The sequence below is a fragment of the Oryza brachyantha genome, chromosome 1, assembly GCF_000231095.2.
Source record: "Oryza brachyantha chromosome 1, ObraRS2, whole genome shotgun sequence".
In the NCBI taxonomy this organism is placed as follows: Eukaryota; Viridiplantae; Streptophyta; class Magnoliopsida; order Poales; family Poaceae; genus Oryza; species Oryza brachyantha.
The window spans coordinates 19,050,568-19,067,871 of record NC_023163.2 but is presented as its reverse complement, the minus strand read 5'-3'; the positions used below and the strand labels follow the sequence as shown (position 1 = coordinate 19,067,871).

At 42.7% G+C, this 17,304-nt stretch overlaps 1 protein-coding gene and 1 pseudogene across 2 annotated transcripts; both read right to left on the bottom strand.

Annotated features, from left to right (window-relative positions):
* Positions 1-520: 520 nt before the first annotated feature.
* LOC107304284 lies at positions 521-4,865 on the bottom strand (annotated as a pseudogene).
* A 3,092-nt stretch (positions 4,866-7,957) lies between these two features.
* On the bottom strand, positions 7,958-16,727 carry LOC102701309 (carbonic anhydrase, chloroplastic). Of its 2 annotated transcripts, none has more exons than XM_015842198.2 (8): positions 16,441-16,727; positions 12,060-12,121; positions 11,872-11,920; positions 9,636-9,752; positions 9,455-9,508; positions 8,895-8,980; positions 8,600-8,705; positions 7,958-8,396 (listed from the first exon to the last, which is right to left on the bottom strand). In XM_015842198.2, exons 1-8 carry the CDS (start codon positions 16,636-16,638, stop codon positions 8,262-8,264), a joined length of 807 nt encoding a protein of 268 aa, XP_015697684.1. In that variant the 5' UTR covers positions 16,639-16,727; the 3' UTR covers positions 7,958-8,261. The 2 variants fall into 2 exon arrangements, with proteins under 2 accessions (XP_015697684.1, XP_015697689.1); XM_015842203.2 differs by lacking the exon at positions 16,441-16,727 and adding an exon at positions 12,513-13,021.
* Positions 16,728-17,304: the final 577 nt, after the last annotated feature.

Sequence of the window (17,304 nt, the reverse complement as noted above, 5' to 3'; positions counted from 1 at the left end):
ATAATGTATGTAAAGTCATGTGGACTAAATTACACACTAGAAAACATTTCTAGTTACTGTGTCTCAAAGGTCTTGTGCTCCCTTGCAATGTGGGAGCTGAGCCCTAATGAGTGGGGAGAGATGTCATTAGAGTCATACAGTGTCACTCGGACAGTATTTCGTGCTCTAGCGGTCCTCTTTGTTCAACAAATGGATGGGTCTTGGAACTATTCAAAAGCAGCGTGCACCGCGCGCTGACAGGCATGCCTCCGCGTGAGGGAATTTTGGCCCGCTTTGCTCAATGTCAATGTGCATTGGCCCGACGTAGTAACGCCTAAGTTCCGAATCCACAAACTTTGCTATAAGATTACAACATTATTTACAAAGCCTTTGTAGTGCTATCACAGCTTACCTCATTCTCCTCTACTACTATGAGTTGAAAGTACAATCAGAGGAGGTACTCCTACGCAACTACGAGTTAAAAGTACAAACAACTATTAAGAGGTCTTGATTTTCTCTAAATTTATATAAATAGTATTAAACCTAGACATATACATATGTAACATATACATTGATTAATAGATAAATATAGAAAAAAACAAAATATCTTATAACTTGAAAAACAACTACTTTTCAAGGATCCCACATCTCGAAGCTTCCGTCGACAAAGTCGTAGCGGGCACCGATCATTCACTGTTCCCTTGTCTAATCTTTCCTTGACAAACGGATAGGACTGCAGGTTTCTGAGTGACAAATTGACGACTTCCTGCACAGCATTTAGAAACGAAGAAATGTTAGTGTGTTATCTGATCAGCAACTAATAATTAACCCTATCGTGTGTGGAAATTTTCCAAGGGTTGTTCGGTAGAGGGAAATCAACCAGTGAGTCAAAGCAGTGAAAGTTAATCAGAACGCGCGCGATTCACTTTTACTGGAAACAAAATGTTGGTCCAAGAAATCATACCTTTTCCAGCACTGTGCATTGGTCGTCAAAAGGCAATAGCATGTTTTCTCTCTCTACCTTCTTCTTCGCAACCAGACCAATCTTGACCCAATCATCAATGAAGTCGCTAGGTAATCCAACAAAAACAATAAAAAAATGAGCTGGCAAAAAAGGGGTGGTAAAAGAAGCTAGTAATATAAACAGAAATTAATCCAACAATTATGACTGCTTAGAGAATCTGCCTTTTAAATATTCTTTTCTTTTGCCTTTTTTGGGTGAAAATGGGACAAAATTCATCCCGGATATCCAAATGGAGCCTTATCTGAATGACTGAATCCCTTCGACTGCTTTCAGCGCATAACAAATTTGAACAATTATGGATACGTTCACTTACAAGGTGCTAGGTCTGTCTTCCATCAGAGAGCGGAGTTCCCTGATTCCACCACAGCGGCTATGACCTATCACAATGATACACTCAACCTGCCAAATGGATGTCTATCAACATTGGTCTTTAATGGACAGGAGAATAGAATCTTTGTTACAGTAACTGGTACTATGGCGAATGTGTTGGTTCACCAAAACTATTTTAGATTGGATTTGTTCCATATCCATTTGGACACTTTAAAATTAGAATAATACAGCTAGCAGAGTACAGCTCTATAAGACAACCCCACATAACAGCTATAACCTGAACAACCATAACACATGATGAATTTTACAAATCCTATTATTCGCAATATGGAAGTGGACCGTACAATGGTTATTGCACAAAAAATTGTTCTTCTAAAAGATGCAAACTACGTACTGTTTGGAAATGCAAAACAGAAGTTAATATCAGGAGTACTTTGTTTGTGCATACAAATTCAGTAGCAAGCCAGTGAACCCAAAGACTCCAACAAAGCTTAATGATAAACCCATTTACATTTAACAGAGACTTTCCAAATGAAAGACATAGCCTACACATGGATGCAAGATTCTTCTTTACTTCTATGGGATAACGTCTACCAAAAAATAGAAAGGCTAATTGAAGCAAGAATTATTCTCCTCCAAACAAAGGATTTTCATATTATACAAAATTGGGTAATATCTTATCCAATTATCACTTTATCAGTGCACCAGTTAGGCTTGTGACTTTGACATAACAGGGATGAGCCTCTATTGCAGGTGATGCTACTATATCCACGCTCTTACTTATCTCAAATATCATAAGGTGGTTATATCCATAAACCCAAAAAAAATGATTAGATGGACATTAAAACTTCAGAAGACGTGACCTTGAGGACAACAACAGCAAACTCAATGGCTGATCCAATGCTGCATTGCCTTGTCTGCAATCAACATGAAAACATTGTGCTTAGCAACTTACACCTGAAATGCCCAGGCCAAAGTTATTAACTAGTACATGAAAAAAAGACAAGATATAAAATACATAAACATGAACCTTGTCATAGGATGGAACCAGACCGGCAATATTACGCACAGTGAAGGCCTCACCGGGTTTTAGGCCGAAGGTCAGGGTTGGGCATACACGTGAGTCAGCACAGGAGAAAACCATGAACTGCAAAAGAGAACACTTAAGCCAGGCAAAATCAAGGAGAAACAAAATGGAAATAATTATATCAAAATCAAAAGTGAATCATATATCTCCAAATCACTCAGAGCTGTTGAACTAGTCTTCCGGAGCAACTAAAGAAGGCATCTTCTCAAAAACCTGTGATGTCAATTTAGAACCTTTTTGTGGGAACCTACTCTACAGAATCAGAAATCATATATTTCTACTCCCCATATGCCCTTATATTGAAGATGAAAATTTTGCCATCTAATTTTCCTTATATCAATATATATTGCTCAATGGTCATAATGCTAACGAGCATCAGATTTCCTTAAATCGAGTGACCTCAACCCACAAAAGGAAAGCGCACAATTTGCACCCCAAGGGCACGTACAAAGGTGCTTAGGGCACATACAAATGTGTCTATTAGCTGACTCTCTAAATCGCCACGTAAGCAAATTTGGTGATGTGGAGAAAAGAGAGGGAAGGAGAGAGAAAAGTTGTTACCATGCATGGCAACGCTTTAGAGTCGACTCTTAGCATTTATTAAAGGAAACTTTCTTGTATGAGAATGTATAAAAAGAAAACTAGCTTAATAAAAAACATTTTATTGTATTAATGAAGAAACCACACCTGACTCTATCTTTGCACGTATCATTATATCATTATAAAATAGACTCTTGTTGCTGACGTGGCTTTAGATAGAGCCCATAACGGGCTCTACCTTTGAACATGCCTTTATTATCGAACATGCCTTTATTATCTGACTCTCTCAATCGCCACGTAAGTAAATTTGATGACATAGAGAAAAGATAGAGAAGGAGAGAGAAAAACAGTTATCATGTATGGCAACAACTTAGAGTCGTCTCTTAGTATTTATTTAATGAAACTTTCTTGCATGAGGGTATATAAAAAAACTAGGGTAATAAAAAAATATTTTATTGTATTAATAAAGAAACCACACCTGACTTTATCTTTGTACGTATCATTATAAAATAGACTCTTGTTGCTGACGTGGCTTGAGATAAGAGCCTATAATAGGCTCTACCATTGAACATTTCCTAATGACATAATGCTTAGCAGAGACAGAACATTAAATCAGTACATTCTAAGCATGCCTGAAGGAACAAATATAGGCTTTATCATCCATGTATCAAACTATCAATCTGATGGTAATGGGTACTATACCTTAGGGGAGTGACTAGCCTTGAGTGCCTCAAACATCTCGTGCTTCTCCCTGCGAAGCATAGATTCAATTTAGCACAAGGTCATATTAAACACACCGTCGAAATCTCAGGGAGTCAGAAAATACTCGTATATGGTACTCCTGAAATTCTCAAACCCAGTCTTGAAGCGCTCGACAGCATTCATGCCCTGCAAGAATCAAGCAGCCAACACGGCAGTGGTTGACCATTAGCAACAACAACAACAAGAGGCGCAGCATACCCAAGATCCTAATCAAGACGATTCGACAGACAATGAGAAGGAGAAATCAACCTTGTCAGTGTACGTGATAAACGGAGGTGACGGTGGTTGGTATGGCGTGGTAGGCTCCGGGCTGTGCTGGACGAGTGGTTATCTGCTAGGGTGCATCGGCTCCTCCCTCCAGGGTTCATAGACCACCGGGAAGCAGCAGCACAAGGCGCCCATCTTCAATGGAGATCGATCCCTTCACCGTGCCTGGCGGGTAACACGATGAGACAGACGATCGGTGCCCAACGAACAAGAAGAAGAGGCTACTCCTGACTTATCTTTGCATACGTATAGCGACGAAACGGATAAGCCCGCGGGTGAAATCCGAAAATCACTGGGACTCTACCTCTTCGATCGCAACAGATCCCTTCCCTAAATTTACGGTATTTATCACCGAAACCGTGTAGGTTTGAGTGGGTTTAAATAGGTTGCGGATAGAACGTCAGATACCCTAGATAAATGTTGTACCGGTATACGGCGCCGCCGCCGCGGGGTGGTGGCCGTCATCGACATAAATCAAGAGCGCGCTAGCCCGCTGGCTCCCGATGGGGTTCGGGCTTTCGCCTGTTCCCCCAGATGTAGCTCCGGCCTGCGGGGAGTCTGGGGTGGGCGGCGACCGGTGCGTGGGAGATCAATTCCGAAGGGGAGTGGGGTTGAGGGAGGGCTGGTGCGGCCGAGGCCGCCGGCAGCCGAGGAGGAGTAACGAGGGCGGGTAGGGCCGTAGGTCTGGCTGAGGCGGCGGCGGCAGCAGCCGGACATGGCGACAGGCGCGGCGGCGGATTCCGGCCGGGAAGGGAAGTCCGCAATGGCGATCGGACGGAAGGTAATGAACTTTCTCTTATTTTCGGGGACGGATGCTGGTAAAATTTAGAACACACTCTGTTCTTCTTCCAGTAGAAGCGGGGTATGCCCCTAATTTTTTTCCTCGTGCTTATAAACCATTTATATTTTAAAATATGAATTTAGAGTTTTCTATTGTTTTTTTTATCTTAGTCTTTTTTTAGATTGATACAAGAACATGTATATAAAAATCGCATACTGTTTACAAGCCGTTTCACACTTTCACTAGTACTTAGGCCGCGTTCGTTTGCTCCCCCTTAGTTAACTTATTCCCTCATTTTCCGTGCGCACGCTTCCCAAACTGCTAAACGGTGTATTTTTGGTAAAAATTTTCTATACGAAAGTTGTTTTAATAAATCATATTAATTTATTTCATATTTTTTTAATAATTACTAATTAATTAATTATGTACTAATCTATTAGTCTGTTTTTCATTTTGGGTAAGTTAACTTACCTCCTGCATAACCGAACGTGGCCTAGGTCCTCTTACAAGACCCTCTTTATCGAAACATAAATGCTATATTGTATAAAACTTTCGTCCCTTCATTCAGTTAAAGGATTTTGACCTTAAGGCAACATGTTTTAGGCACGGTTATTCGCCGCACAAGATAGATTATGAATGCATAAATAATTAAGTAAACTTGAAAGACAGATTTATATTATTTTATTAATAATTTCTTTATGATTTTTAAAATAATATATAGTTTAGTAATTTGAGAATCGTAGTTCACCAAATACGGTGTGGTATCTCATCCCAAATAGCCCAAAAGAAACTGCCCTAAGTGCTAAACTTTAGGTGATGGATATTATGATAGTTGGTTTAATGGTAAACCTAGTAACGTCACTCTTATGTGATCAATTGTTTCGATTGTTTTCTATTTGCTATTGATTAAATTTTAAATACTCGACTTACCGCTACTATAAAAGTATATATATTTTGAAACATAGGTGGTATTTAAGAATATAAACAACTGAATTAATAACTAAAAAATAAATTTGGTTTAAGAAAGAACATATAATGAACTTTTGTATATAATTTTTTGCACACAATATACTACTTAACCGCACGTGAAATATACCTACAAAATCAAAATTATAGCAGAGAAAACAAACGTGCATCAGAGAGCGGTTAGTCCAGGGGAGTGCGTGCTGATTAGCACTTGTCTGAAGTTGCAGCCAATTCTCCCATTAATCTGCAGAGCACGATGGCTTTTGAGATGGTTATTGAATGTTATCACTTGAAGCGATGTAGAAGTAAACATTATGGGATCCACTCAAGATCAAGATCTGTTTTCAACCATGCAAATGTTACATTGCCTCCATCAAGCAACTACTCCCTCCGTCCCTAAATGTTTGATACCGTTGACTTTTTTATACACGTTTGATCATTTGTTTTATTCAATTTTTTTATAAAATATTTAAATTTATATATTTATATATATGCTTAAAAGTATACTTAATAATAAATAAAATGATATAAAAATAATTAGTAATTATGTAAATTTTTTAAATAAGACGAATGGTCAAACGTATATTAAAAAGTCAACGGTGTCAAACATTTCGAAACAGACACAGTAATATATTAGTTCCTATCAACATGGCGGAGTAATAGACTAACAGTCCATAGTGGAGCATCATATGTGCTATATATAGACTATTCTAGATGACTAATGGCATTCGACAACTAAGGCACTAAACACATGTCAATAATTCGATAGATTAATATTGTTTCACGACTTTGATATATAATGTTGAAGTTGACAACGTGTTATGATGGAGTCATGGAAATGTATATCATTCAATCAATTTGTAAAAGACGATATTGATGTGAAACAGTTGATATGAACCGTGATATAACTGTAACCTACAATTGTCATAAACCATCATGTGTCTTGAATTTATTTACATTTCTCAAACAACAGCAAACTATTCAGTTAAGTTTACAGAACCACTGAGAATGAATCATGTGATGGTGATTTGTGCAACTCATATTATTGGTGAACAGGCGATGTTTTTTTTTCAAGTACTTTTACAGTACAATATACTGCTATATATATTGGTAGTATATAATGCAAGCAAATTTAACCTTCTTGATAAGATACCATGAGGTACGGCATTTTCTAACTTAAAATTTGTGTCTTCAGTTACTTTATACCTTGATGTACTAAAATTTTAAATATAAATTTTTAATACCTCAAGATACTTCCTTATGTATAATAAAATTATTCATAAGAAAGAATATAAATTTTGATACCTCGATGTATCAAAAATTAATATTTTAGTAATCTCATGATTTAGCGTTAACCCAATGGTGAAATCAGTACAACCTGGAGATGTCTGACGCCAAATGGACAATTTTACGGTCTTAAAAAACATCTCTAGATATTAAAATTGGCATTCAAAACTTGTATACTTCAAATACAAAGTATTTGAACCAAATTTTACAAACAACATGGTGCTCTCTACTGGTAGTATAATACTACCAATAGAATAGATCTTGGCTATTGATTTATAAGGGTGTTTTAGTACTTTGTTAACTCATTGATTATGGGTGATATTGGTATTTAGGATTTTATAAATTTTTCATAAGAGGGTTTTATCCATTCATCAGATCATACCGCTTTGTAGCACATACTTGACGACATATCCTTTCGAAGAGAGGAAAAATACGATTTTAACACACCGTGCCATTTTTTTTATCATTATGCACCTCCGTGTTTCTACTACCATCGAGGTGGTAGTAGAAAATAGATCTAAATCCTCAAATAAAATTAGATCAGTGTCCAGATTCATTTGCCAATAGAGAGCACCATAGTGGGGCTCATGAAAGAAAGGTGTGGTACCTCACGGTGCTTCTTCTCAATAATGGTAAAATTGCTCCTAATAAGAGACTACGGCACTTTTGGTGTCAAATTTCATGTAATGGTGAATTACACAAATTTTGCCCCTTCAATCAAGTTTTATAATGCAATCTAATTAAGTGGAAAATCAAATATATACCTTTGGATTGTTTAGACTGGCGGTATACACTGTTGGTATATTGTTTTCGCAAAAGTTCCTTTTTTAGGTTACCGGCGGTAGCTCTGCCATTTATTGATAGAATCATAGAAGACAGAAAACAGCAAAATACAACGGGGAAAGTACTTGGCTTTCAGATTACAGGGGTAAGGTAGTAAAAAGATAAACTCTTCATAATAATATTATTGAGAGAAATTATAGCTGATGTCTTTTAATCACAAGGCGATCAAATTATGCATCATACGTAGTACAACTCCGCGTCAGGAAAAAGTAGAGGAGATATTTTTCTTGTTACTTATATATATGATTATTATTATTAATACAGCATTCACATCAGGTACGTACGTACGCAGCACTCCACGCGTTCACATGGATGATGATCGGGGACGATCGATATCCTCAGGTGCTTGTGCCAAGCGTAGGCGTCAAACTGACTAACCCAACGGACGGTCGGATTTATGCCTCCCATACGTCGAACTTGCCGGAGACGAAGTCGTAGTGGCCGCCGACGAGCTTGAGGGTGCCGTTGGCCACCCCCTCCTTCACGAACGGGTAGGTCTTGAGGTTCTCCAGGGATTGGTTCACGGCCTCCTGCAGATTGATCAGCAGATCCATGTTTTTTATCAGGTCACAGAAATCTCTTCTCCCAGTCAATTCAAAGATGAAATTGACTGCAAGTTTTTAGACGGTTCTCAATCGGTATGTAACTACTGCATTTGTATGGTCTTTTGGATTTGTCAAAAGAAACATTTTGATGTGTTGGTTGGTTGGTTGCTATGCTACCACACGCGTACCTTCTCCAAGATGGAGCATTGGTCATCGAAAGGCAGCGAGGCGTGCTCGGTCTGAACCTTCTTCTTGGCGGGGAAGCCGGTCCTGACCCAGTCCTCGACGAAGTGGCTAAACCAGTCAAAAGGCAAACCCAGGTCAGAAACAATCAGCAACGATCAAGACACGCTAAAATTTTGATTTCTCCAGCCATTTTGTCTGCATGTACTACCATTATGCCCAAGTTGCTATTAGTATAGTGCAGTAGTAGTACTACCCCATTATCCCCCAAGTTAAATAAGCCATTCTTTTGCAACTTACAAGGAGTCTGGTGCTCCGTCCTGGAGTGAGAGGAGGGCCTTGATACCACCGCAGCGGCTGTGGCCAATCACCACGATGAGTTCGACCTGCAGATTCGATCGATTCCATGTTAACAATTCATGACCAAATCGTGTAAACACTTAATTTATGCATCCATGTGCTGTAGGAGTATAGCATAAGATAAATTTCTCCGAAGTACAGTGTACTATGAACACCGTCCAAATATATTAAAACAAAAAGGCACAAAATATGCTCTCCGTTTGATTCGACAAGATGCATATGCATATGCAAATGCAACCTTCACCATGAATGCTGCACCCTACATAAGCCCGGCTACATGGACTATGTGGGGAAGGGAAGATTCTTCCCTTTTGATGATCACTAAAATAAGTCTAATACCACCATATGGCGTCAGTCACAGCCATTTTCTCAACCAGTACGAACATATTTTTCTCTGATCCAGTGTGTGAAGTTGCCGGCATAATTAGAGCAACGGGTACTAGTTGACATAATAGAGCACTGCACTATCTTAGAGAGAGAGAGAGAGAGAGAGAGTTGACCTTGAGGGCGCAGACGGCGTACTCGATGGCCGACCCGACGCCGGCGTGCTTGATCTGCAGTTGACGCACACACGAGAGATGTCAAATCAGTGCAAACCACGGCGACCGAAATAGCCACAAATCGACCGGCGGCGAATGCGCGCGCGTAGGACCGAGCTGCTGGGGGGCCGGTGGTGTTTACCTTGCAGTAGGCCGGAACCATGTTGGCGATGTTGCGGACGGTGAAGGCCTCGCCGGGCTGCAGGCCCAGGGTCACCGACGGGCACACGCGAGAGTCGGCGCACGAGAACACCATGTACTGCGTTTTTTTGTCCCAGTGACCACCTCGTCAGTTCATTAGCCACAAAACCATACAAATAATTTGGCTACTACACAGCCATCAAACTTAACGACGAAAAGATTGATAATAAGCATATTATTAGCATCTGTACTATCATCACCACCACCGGTCCTGCGGCTGCTGGACCTGCTGGTGAATAATAATCCGCAGTTCTTATCGATAAGGAGGCAACAGATGCTGATAGGCATATCCGAGTACCCACACCCCCCAGTTCCCCACACAGGAATCTGACAGTTTTTTCTCCCAGGACTCGTGCTCCAAAGGCTGCCAGATGCCAGCCTTTTGACCTGTCTACCTTTGTTCCATGACCACTTTTTAGCTACTAGTAGCGATTAGCCATGAGCTAACTGAGAGCGAGTTTCGTGCTGATTAGCGATGAACTAACTTAACTGATAGGGAGTTTCGTGCTGATTAGCGGTGAACTCTCGATCCCATTAGCTAGCGACAACGCCGGCAAGGACAAAAACGGCCAAATGAACGAGCATTAGATTAAGACGCGAGCTGACGCATCGAGACATGCTCATGGCCATCGGACCCCACTGACTTGGCAAGTTGCCGCGCCAATCGATTACGGAAGCAGCAGCAGCAGGCACTGGCACTGGCACTGGCAGTCAGTTGCGGCGTATATATAGATTTAACGTCTTTTTCGGATGGGGGCCATCATTTTCCGGGAGAGGCAATTGGCAAAAGCAGATTGCATTATAAAGTATATTGTAATACGCATGCTGTAATGCAAACTGCTGGACTTTTGTGGCCTGTTCATCAATGCGTGCTGCAGGTTAGCGAGGCAGATGCCAAAGTGCTAGTGTAAGCAAAAGGTTGGATATGCGCCTAAACTTTCGTTAAAGGCTGTTGAGTTAGACGTGCAAACAAATGCGTGATTGCTGGGTCCACAAGCCTGCATAATTGTGTGATGTCCTCCAGGCCATGTCGTACAGCTACTGTAACAGTGGATGCTACAGCTATCGATCAAGCTGCAAATTAAGGCTTTAGTTTAGGCACTGCTTCTTCTCTGTTGATGTAAACAAACAACAGGAGGACTACTTGTGGTTCAAGGTTCTTATGTGGGGTCACAAGGCCGTGCGAGAGCCATGATGAGGATGATATCGCCAAATTAAATGGCCATCATCGCCGTATCCCCACGGCAATGGTCGTATTCAGACTAACAACAACTCTTTGAAACTCTGAAATTCAACACGCTCGGCGAGGTTGCCGGTCCAAGATTTTTACCCAAAAGTTAAGGACGACGCTTAACCGAGACCAAGGCCTGCTAGTAGCGTGGGCCTGGCTTCGATCAACGACTTTAATTAGCAGTTACCAAATGACGAAATCAATAAAAAAAAAGAACAAACAGTGCTGCGGGAGCCTATACGAGGAAGGCGACATCCGGATTCCGGAACACAAAACATGGCGAGCACATGCGCATGGGCGGTGAAATCCTTGCATGTTACTAGTGCTAGCCTCGTCTTCTTGGTGGTGGGTGCGTGCATTATGAGGGGATTCCACTACTACTACTACGGCAGCTTCTTTGTCTGGCCTACCAATACTCGAGCTAATCAACAGATCGTGCTATGCATGCCTGCCAAATGGAGCAATCTAATCCAACTTTTTTTTAATCTGGCTGTATACTTATCAAAGTCCTCGTATATGATCAGCCAGCCAGCCCGCAATGGCGACAAGCTGTTATTCCTCTTATATAACTTTGGCCATGCAACTTGGACAGGCTAGCTAGTTGCTTCCTTTTGAGTTTTGTCCACTTTGACCTTGATGGCCACATGTTATGGGCACCGCAAGAGCGTACACCGGATGGGCAACACAAGGTTGCCTTGCTTGCAGGTTGCAAGGATGTGTACTTTCTACCTGGGAAGAAGTTAGAAGTTAGTAGTACCAGGAGACCGATGGGAATCTGTGGGCCAACGTGTGCTCACGAAATCCCCAAATCTACCACGGCGATCGAGGTAAAAGGTTGTGGCGTGGCTTTTGCTGACGAAGTCTGCGAGGTGGAGGACGTAGTAGCGGCCATGGGGGTCACTAGACAACAACACATTTAGAGCAGGAAATGGACGGAGCAACGTACCTTGGGCGCCTGTCCGGCCTTGAGTGGCTCGAAGAGCTCCGGCTTCTTGCTGCAGAGCAGACAAACAGACAGAGAGATGATCAGCTCAATTTCACGCCGCGCGGTGACCGCAAAATCTTGGTCAGATCAACCAGCTCTTTCTTGGAAGCAACAGCGGCCGGCGAGGCGAGGAAGGAGAAGGGGCTTACTCAAAGACCTCGGTCTTGAACTTGGCGAACCCATCCTTGAGGCGGTCGACGGCGGCGTCCATCTGCAAGCAACACCGAGAAACCACCGATCAGCTCACATGTCATCCCAACCCCAAAAGCAAGAACACACACAGGCGCATGAAAAAATTTATACACCCAGATGCATCACACGAAAACATGAGAGAAGAGTGATGATATCGCGTCGCTGTGGGTTCGCTGTGCCCACACCAGCACACGCGAGGCATGCACAAAGGCGACCTTAAAGTGGATGCAAAGGATCTCCCCTTTTGCCCCCCCGCCCAACAAAAAAGGAGCCACCCGCGAATCGATCGAGCGATGAATCGAGAGAGAGATAGAGAGAAAGAGAGAGAGAAGTAGAAGAAGATATGATGATGATGATGAGAGCAAGTAACTGTATTGATGGATGGTGCGGGAGGAGACAGGGGGACGGACCTTCTCGGAGGGTGGGGGATGGTTGTTGGTGAGGGAGGAGGAAGAAGAATCTACGGACGGATTCGCCGCTGCCGCTGCCGCTGCCGCTGCCGCTGCTTCTGCTGGTGGTGGTGGTGGCGGCGATGGCGCCCCGTTGGGTGCCTTTTTATAGCGGGGGAGGCAGAGGCAGCCGCTCATCTTGCCTAGCGATCGATCAAACGATCGGCTCTAGTTTTTGACTTTTTTTTTTTTGCGTGTGTGCGCGTTGGCGGTCGTCGTTCGGCCTCCCCGGATTACTAGCAAAACATTGCATGTGCCACGTGGAACGCGGTGAGCTGAAGCAGCAAACAGGATAATACTAGCAGCAATGGATGGATGGAAGGGCTGGTTTTGTGGACGGACAAAATAAATGGCCGATCGAAATGGCAATAGCCTCCCTGTTTTAGTATGCAGTTCAGATTCAGCGAATGATTGAGTTATTTGTTTTTCTTCCTTTTGCGGAACATGTATGAAATGGAGGTGCATGATGCAGGATATGTGGTATTTGTAAATAAAAAATAATTTGTGGATAAAACTTTTACATGATATGTTTTTAGTGATCTAAAAGCAAAGATTAGAAAATAAACTATGATAGATAAATCTTAAAATTAACTTTAAATTTAAAGTTAAAAAATAAAATTTAACTTTTAATCATAAGCAGTACAAGGAAAAGCGGAAAAAATAAGGGTTATTATGTCTAAGAAATTTAGAGATTGATTAATTAATGGAGTACTATATGGTTAGTCATCATATGAAATGGTCGTGTGCCTTTTCTCGAGTCGATGCAGCCAGATGATCGACGACCCCTGGCTAGTGTATACACCTATTGACACTCGTGAGGATTGCATTTCCTCTTCTTCTTTTTTCCCTTTGAATTGACTCGTGACAGCTACAGTATATTATTGAATCCCAGAAATGTAACTGACCTACCAACACGCGTGCATACGCGGCTTTCTTATTTGAGAAGAGTGGATTTATCTGATTAAATCAAGTGCGCGCGAGCTAAGGAAAAAGTTCAGGTTGATCTGTGTGTGCGAGTAGGATTGCTTCGTTAGGATAGTTGAAGTTAAAAGTGGCAGCTTCTTTTGATTTGTGGAGGCATCTGATTGTTGATAGTTGAAATTAAAAGTGGCAGCTTCATAACCTCATAAATTCGATTCGATCGGCTCTCCTCACCTATCTATCTTTGCAGACATTGACAGCTTCTTGCCAAACCTATGTCACACATGCAGACGAACCCTGACAGTGGCTTTATTTACAAAACAAAGGAAGATTACCTAATCAGATGCAGATTTACCCTGCATCAACCCAGCAGTGATGCATCTATCTGGGCGATCCAAGTGCTACAATTTGCATGCACTGTTCGGGCCTCGGAAGCGTTAACAGAGGATGACCCAAATCATCTCTGTCTGCCAGGTTGGGCAGTTTTTCTACTGCTTCCTCACATCTCAAGGGCCGTTTTGCCTGGTGCATCAGGTGACCAAAACTACATGGAGCAGCTACATGTTCCAGGATCCAAGAAACAATAGCTCCAAACGAGACCAAGAACCATTTCATAGTGTCCCATATGCTTGATAACAACTATATCACTACCAGAACTACGGGAGCACACTACAACAATCTATGCTGGATTTGCGCAATCTCGGCCCGTTAATCCATATCTGATCTTGTCAGTACTCAGCAATTAGTCTTTCTGTTTTACTATCTATCTGCGCCCAGTTAAACAAAAAATAACTTGTCTGAAGTGCGGACACCACAGTAGACGGTAGAGTCAGGCTGATCTGAAAAGGAACAGTAAGTTTCCGGCAAGGTGAGAGGTCTCTTTGCAAGCTGCAAGGGCCAACTATTCCTTCACGGAATCTTCCTTATCTGCTAGCACATAATACTTGACTAAACACTAATGGCATAGAGGTCCCCTACTAATGCTACATCATGCAAGGTACAATTAGCTTTTCGCCACAAGATGGGAAGGCTTTTTGGTCCCTAATCTGCACTACTAATCCTTTAACAGCAAGCACAGGCATATTCCTACAAAGTAGGTGTTTCTTCTTCCTGTTATGTGTGTTTATGACGACAAATCGGTATCCCAAGCTAGTTTTAATTTCGGGGTTTGATTATTTGTAATATGATTTTGTGGCTTGTTGGGAACCAGGAGTTTTGCAGGAAACGGTCCTGTTACACAATTTCGGCATGTAAGATTGATGGAAATCCCCATTATGACTCTTTAAATAAAAGATATTTCAGGTTGAATGTCCTCTTGCAGGTATTGATTAATGAAAGTTCCTTTACCTGAAAATTAAGAAAGCATTTCAAACCTTTTTTTTTTGGATAATTGATGGATTTTCTGATTGACACCTCAACTGTGCATCTAACGTCAGTTAATGGTATTGAATGGTTTTGAACCACACAATTTTTGGTAAGGTCAACGTCAAGCTCAGGATTTCATCAGCCTGACCTTGACTGCATTAAAAATCAGGGCTAGTACATGTTACACCTTCATCGGCGCATACAAAGTATTTCTTTTATTACTTGGAAATCTTGTCATCCTTAAAAAAAAGTCCCTTTAAATGCTAAATTTTTAGTACATCAAAGTACAAAGTAATTGAAGATACCGAATTTTACACTACAAAATGTGATATTTCCTAATATTTTTTCAAGGATGATAGAGTTGCTCTTAAAAAAACTTTTTGGCTTAAGTCCCTTTATATGCTAAATTTTACGCTAAAAATTTAGTATCTCAAGGTACCAAGTAATTAAAGATACCGATTTTTATACTAGAAAATATGGTATCTCCTGTTATTTTTTTTCAAAGATGATAAAATTGCTCTTAAAAATGTTTTGGGTTTAACCATTTATGGTGAAATTGTCTTTCTAATCTTTGAAGAAATAAAAATAGACTAGAAAAAACACCAAACTAGGCCTTTTCAGCATTTCTTTATATAGTTAGATACTACAATCTACATAGTGCCTGAGAACTAATTTTTTTTTTTAAAAATCATAAGGGGAAATATATAAGTGTTAAAATAAACGAAGTTGATAGTGACTCGACCGTCCATTACTAAAGCTAAATCATGGACATGCACTTCTCCTCAAGAGAGAAAAGAAACAAAGTCGAAAATGAACACTATCTGTCCCCGGTACCAGTAGGGCTTTACCTTATCGTTTTAGGGAAAAGCCGCTAGATGTTTAATTTCTTAATGTGCTTGGAGCTTTCTTCATTCCACTCAAGTCTTTTGGGAGAATCTTTTTTTATGCAAAGCATTCCCTTATCTATAATCAACAGTATCATTGGCCAACTGTTTGGGACCTTTTCCTTCCGAATATTCCATTGAGAGTTTGTTGACATGCATGTTGATGGACAGAAACAAATTGTGGAAATGCATACAAAAGGCAATATGTAATACTATGTGCTGTCAGAGTGTTGGTTAAAGAATTAACGTGCGTTTTTTTTCTCTGTACACTGTTCAATGATAGCTTAGAAAACTGAGAGTCGGTGGTGGCAGAACATATAAGTCGGGCAATTTGCAGAGTTGCATGGTGCTTGGGATTGATGCATAAACAAATTATATATTTCGAGGTGCAGACAATTAGACACACAGCGTTACTCGTAGATGTATAAACAGTGCGGTGCATGGCTACATGCATCCATGCTCACACGTATGGATGAAACCAAACGACATGTTGCGTGCAGGTGCAGACTGTGCAGTGCGTACGTAGAGCTAGAGCTGCACCGGAATGCTAGCTACGGACCCGTGCAGCACGGAGGTGCATGCATGTTATATTATATCGTATATGAATATGCAACATTGTTAGTTAAAATCAGGTTGAGATCGAAGGTGCCGGCCGGGCGGCGGCGTGTGTGTATGCGCATGCGCGGCTGCAGTGGTGCGCCCACGCATTGTGCACGTACCGCGGCAGGGGCGACGGGGGCGGCGAAGACGGGGGTGTTGCGGATGAGCCTGGGGCGGAAGGGGGCCGGGAGGTTGCTGCTGTTGGAGGAGGACGGCGAGGGGGAGGCGAGGCTAGCGACGACGGTGGCGCGGGAGCGCGGGGTGGTGGTGGCGAAGCACCAGCTCTGGGCGGCGGCGGCGGCGGCGGCGGTCGACATTGTAAGGGTGGGAAGTGCACGACGCCTTATAGTAAGCACACGCGTCGTCTCTGCCGCGCCCGCAACAAATAGACGCCCGCGCGCCCGCGTCCCGACAACCAGCGTCCCCCCGAACAGCGGGAGGGGAGGAGAGGATGGTGGTAGCGCTGCCGCTGCGTGACGGGTGATGGGTCGTTCGCGGGGCGCGGCCCCGGGTGGTGGGTGGCCCGGCTCGGCCGGTGGATCCGGGCCACCCGCGCGCCTCACCCTCCCGGCTCGCCACACGCGCGCGGATAGGCTCGCGATAACGCGCCGCGGCGCCGTGGCCAACGGTTCCCCGCCCGCGCGTCCTGGTCCACACGCGCGCGGATGATGGGCCGGGAAACGAAGGGGGCTTCTATCCCACTCCATCAATGCGGGCGCGGCTTTGCGGTTGGGTCGCGCCGCGCCGTTGAGATTTGAGAATTTTGTGGTGGATCGCTTGGACGTAGACGCGGATGTGGATGTCATGCGGCTGCCTCGCCGCGCGCGGCCTCTCGCTTCCCGGGGAGTTGGGCCGGTCGGCTCGGGGTGTTGTGGACCTTGTGGTGGCTGTGCGAGACGTGGAACGTGTGATCAGGGCTTTGTTTAGATTAAGCTTTGCCACGGTAAATATCTTTTGGCTAGGCGAATTAAGCAGCGAGAATG

Coding starts and splice junctions, on each gene's coding strand:
- LOC102701309 (XM_015842198.2), bottom strand. CDS start 16,638: ATGTCGACCGCCGCCGCCGCCGCCGCCGCCCAGAGCTGGTGCTTCGCC. Junction 9,753..11,871: donor AGGCCGGACAGGCGCCCAAG/GTACGTTGCTCC, acceptor AAAAAAACGCAG/TACATGGTGTTCTCGTGCGC. Junction 8,706..8,894: donor GACGGAGCACCAGACTCCTT/GTAAGTTGCAAA, acceptor TGACTGGTTTAG/CCACTTCGTCGAGGACTGGG.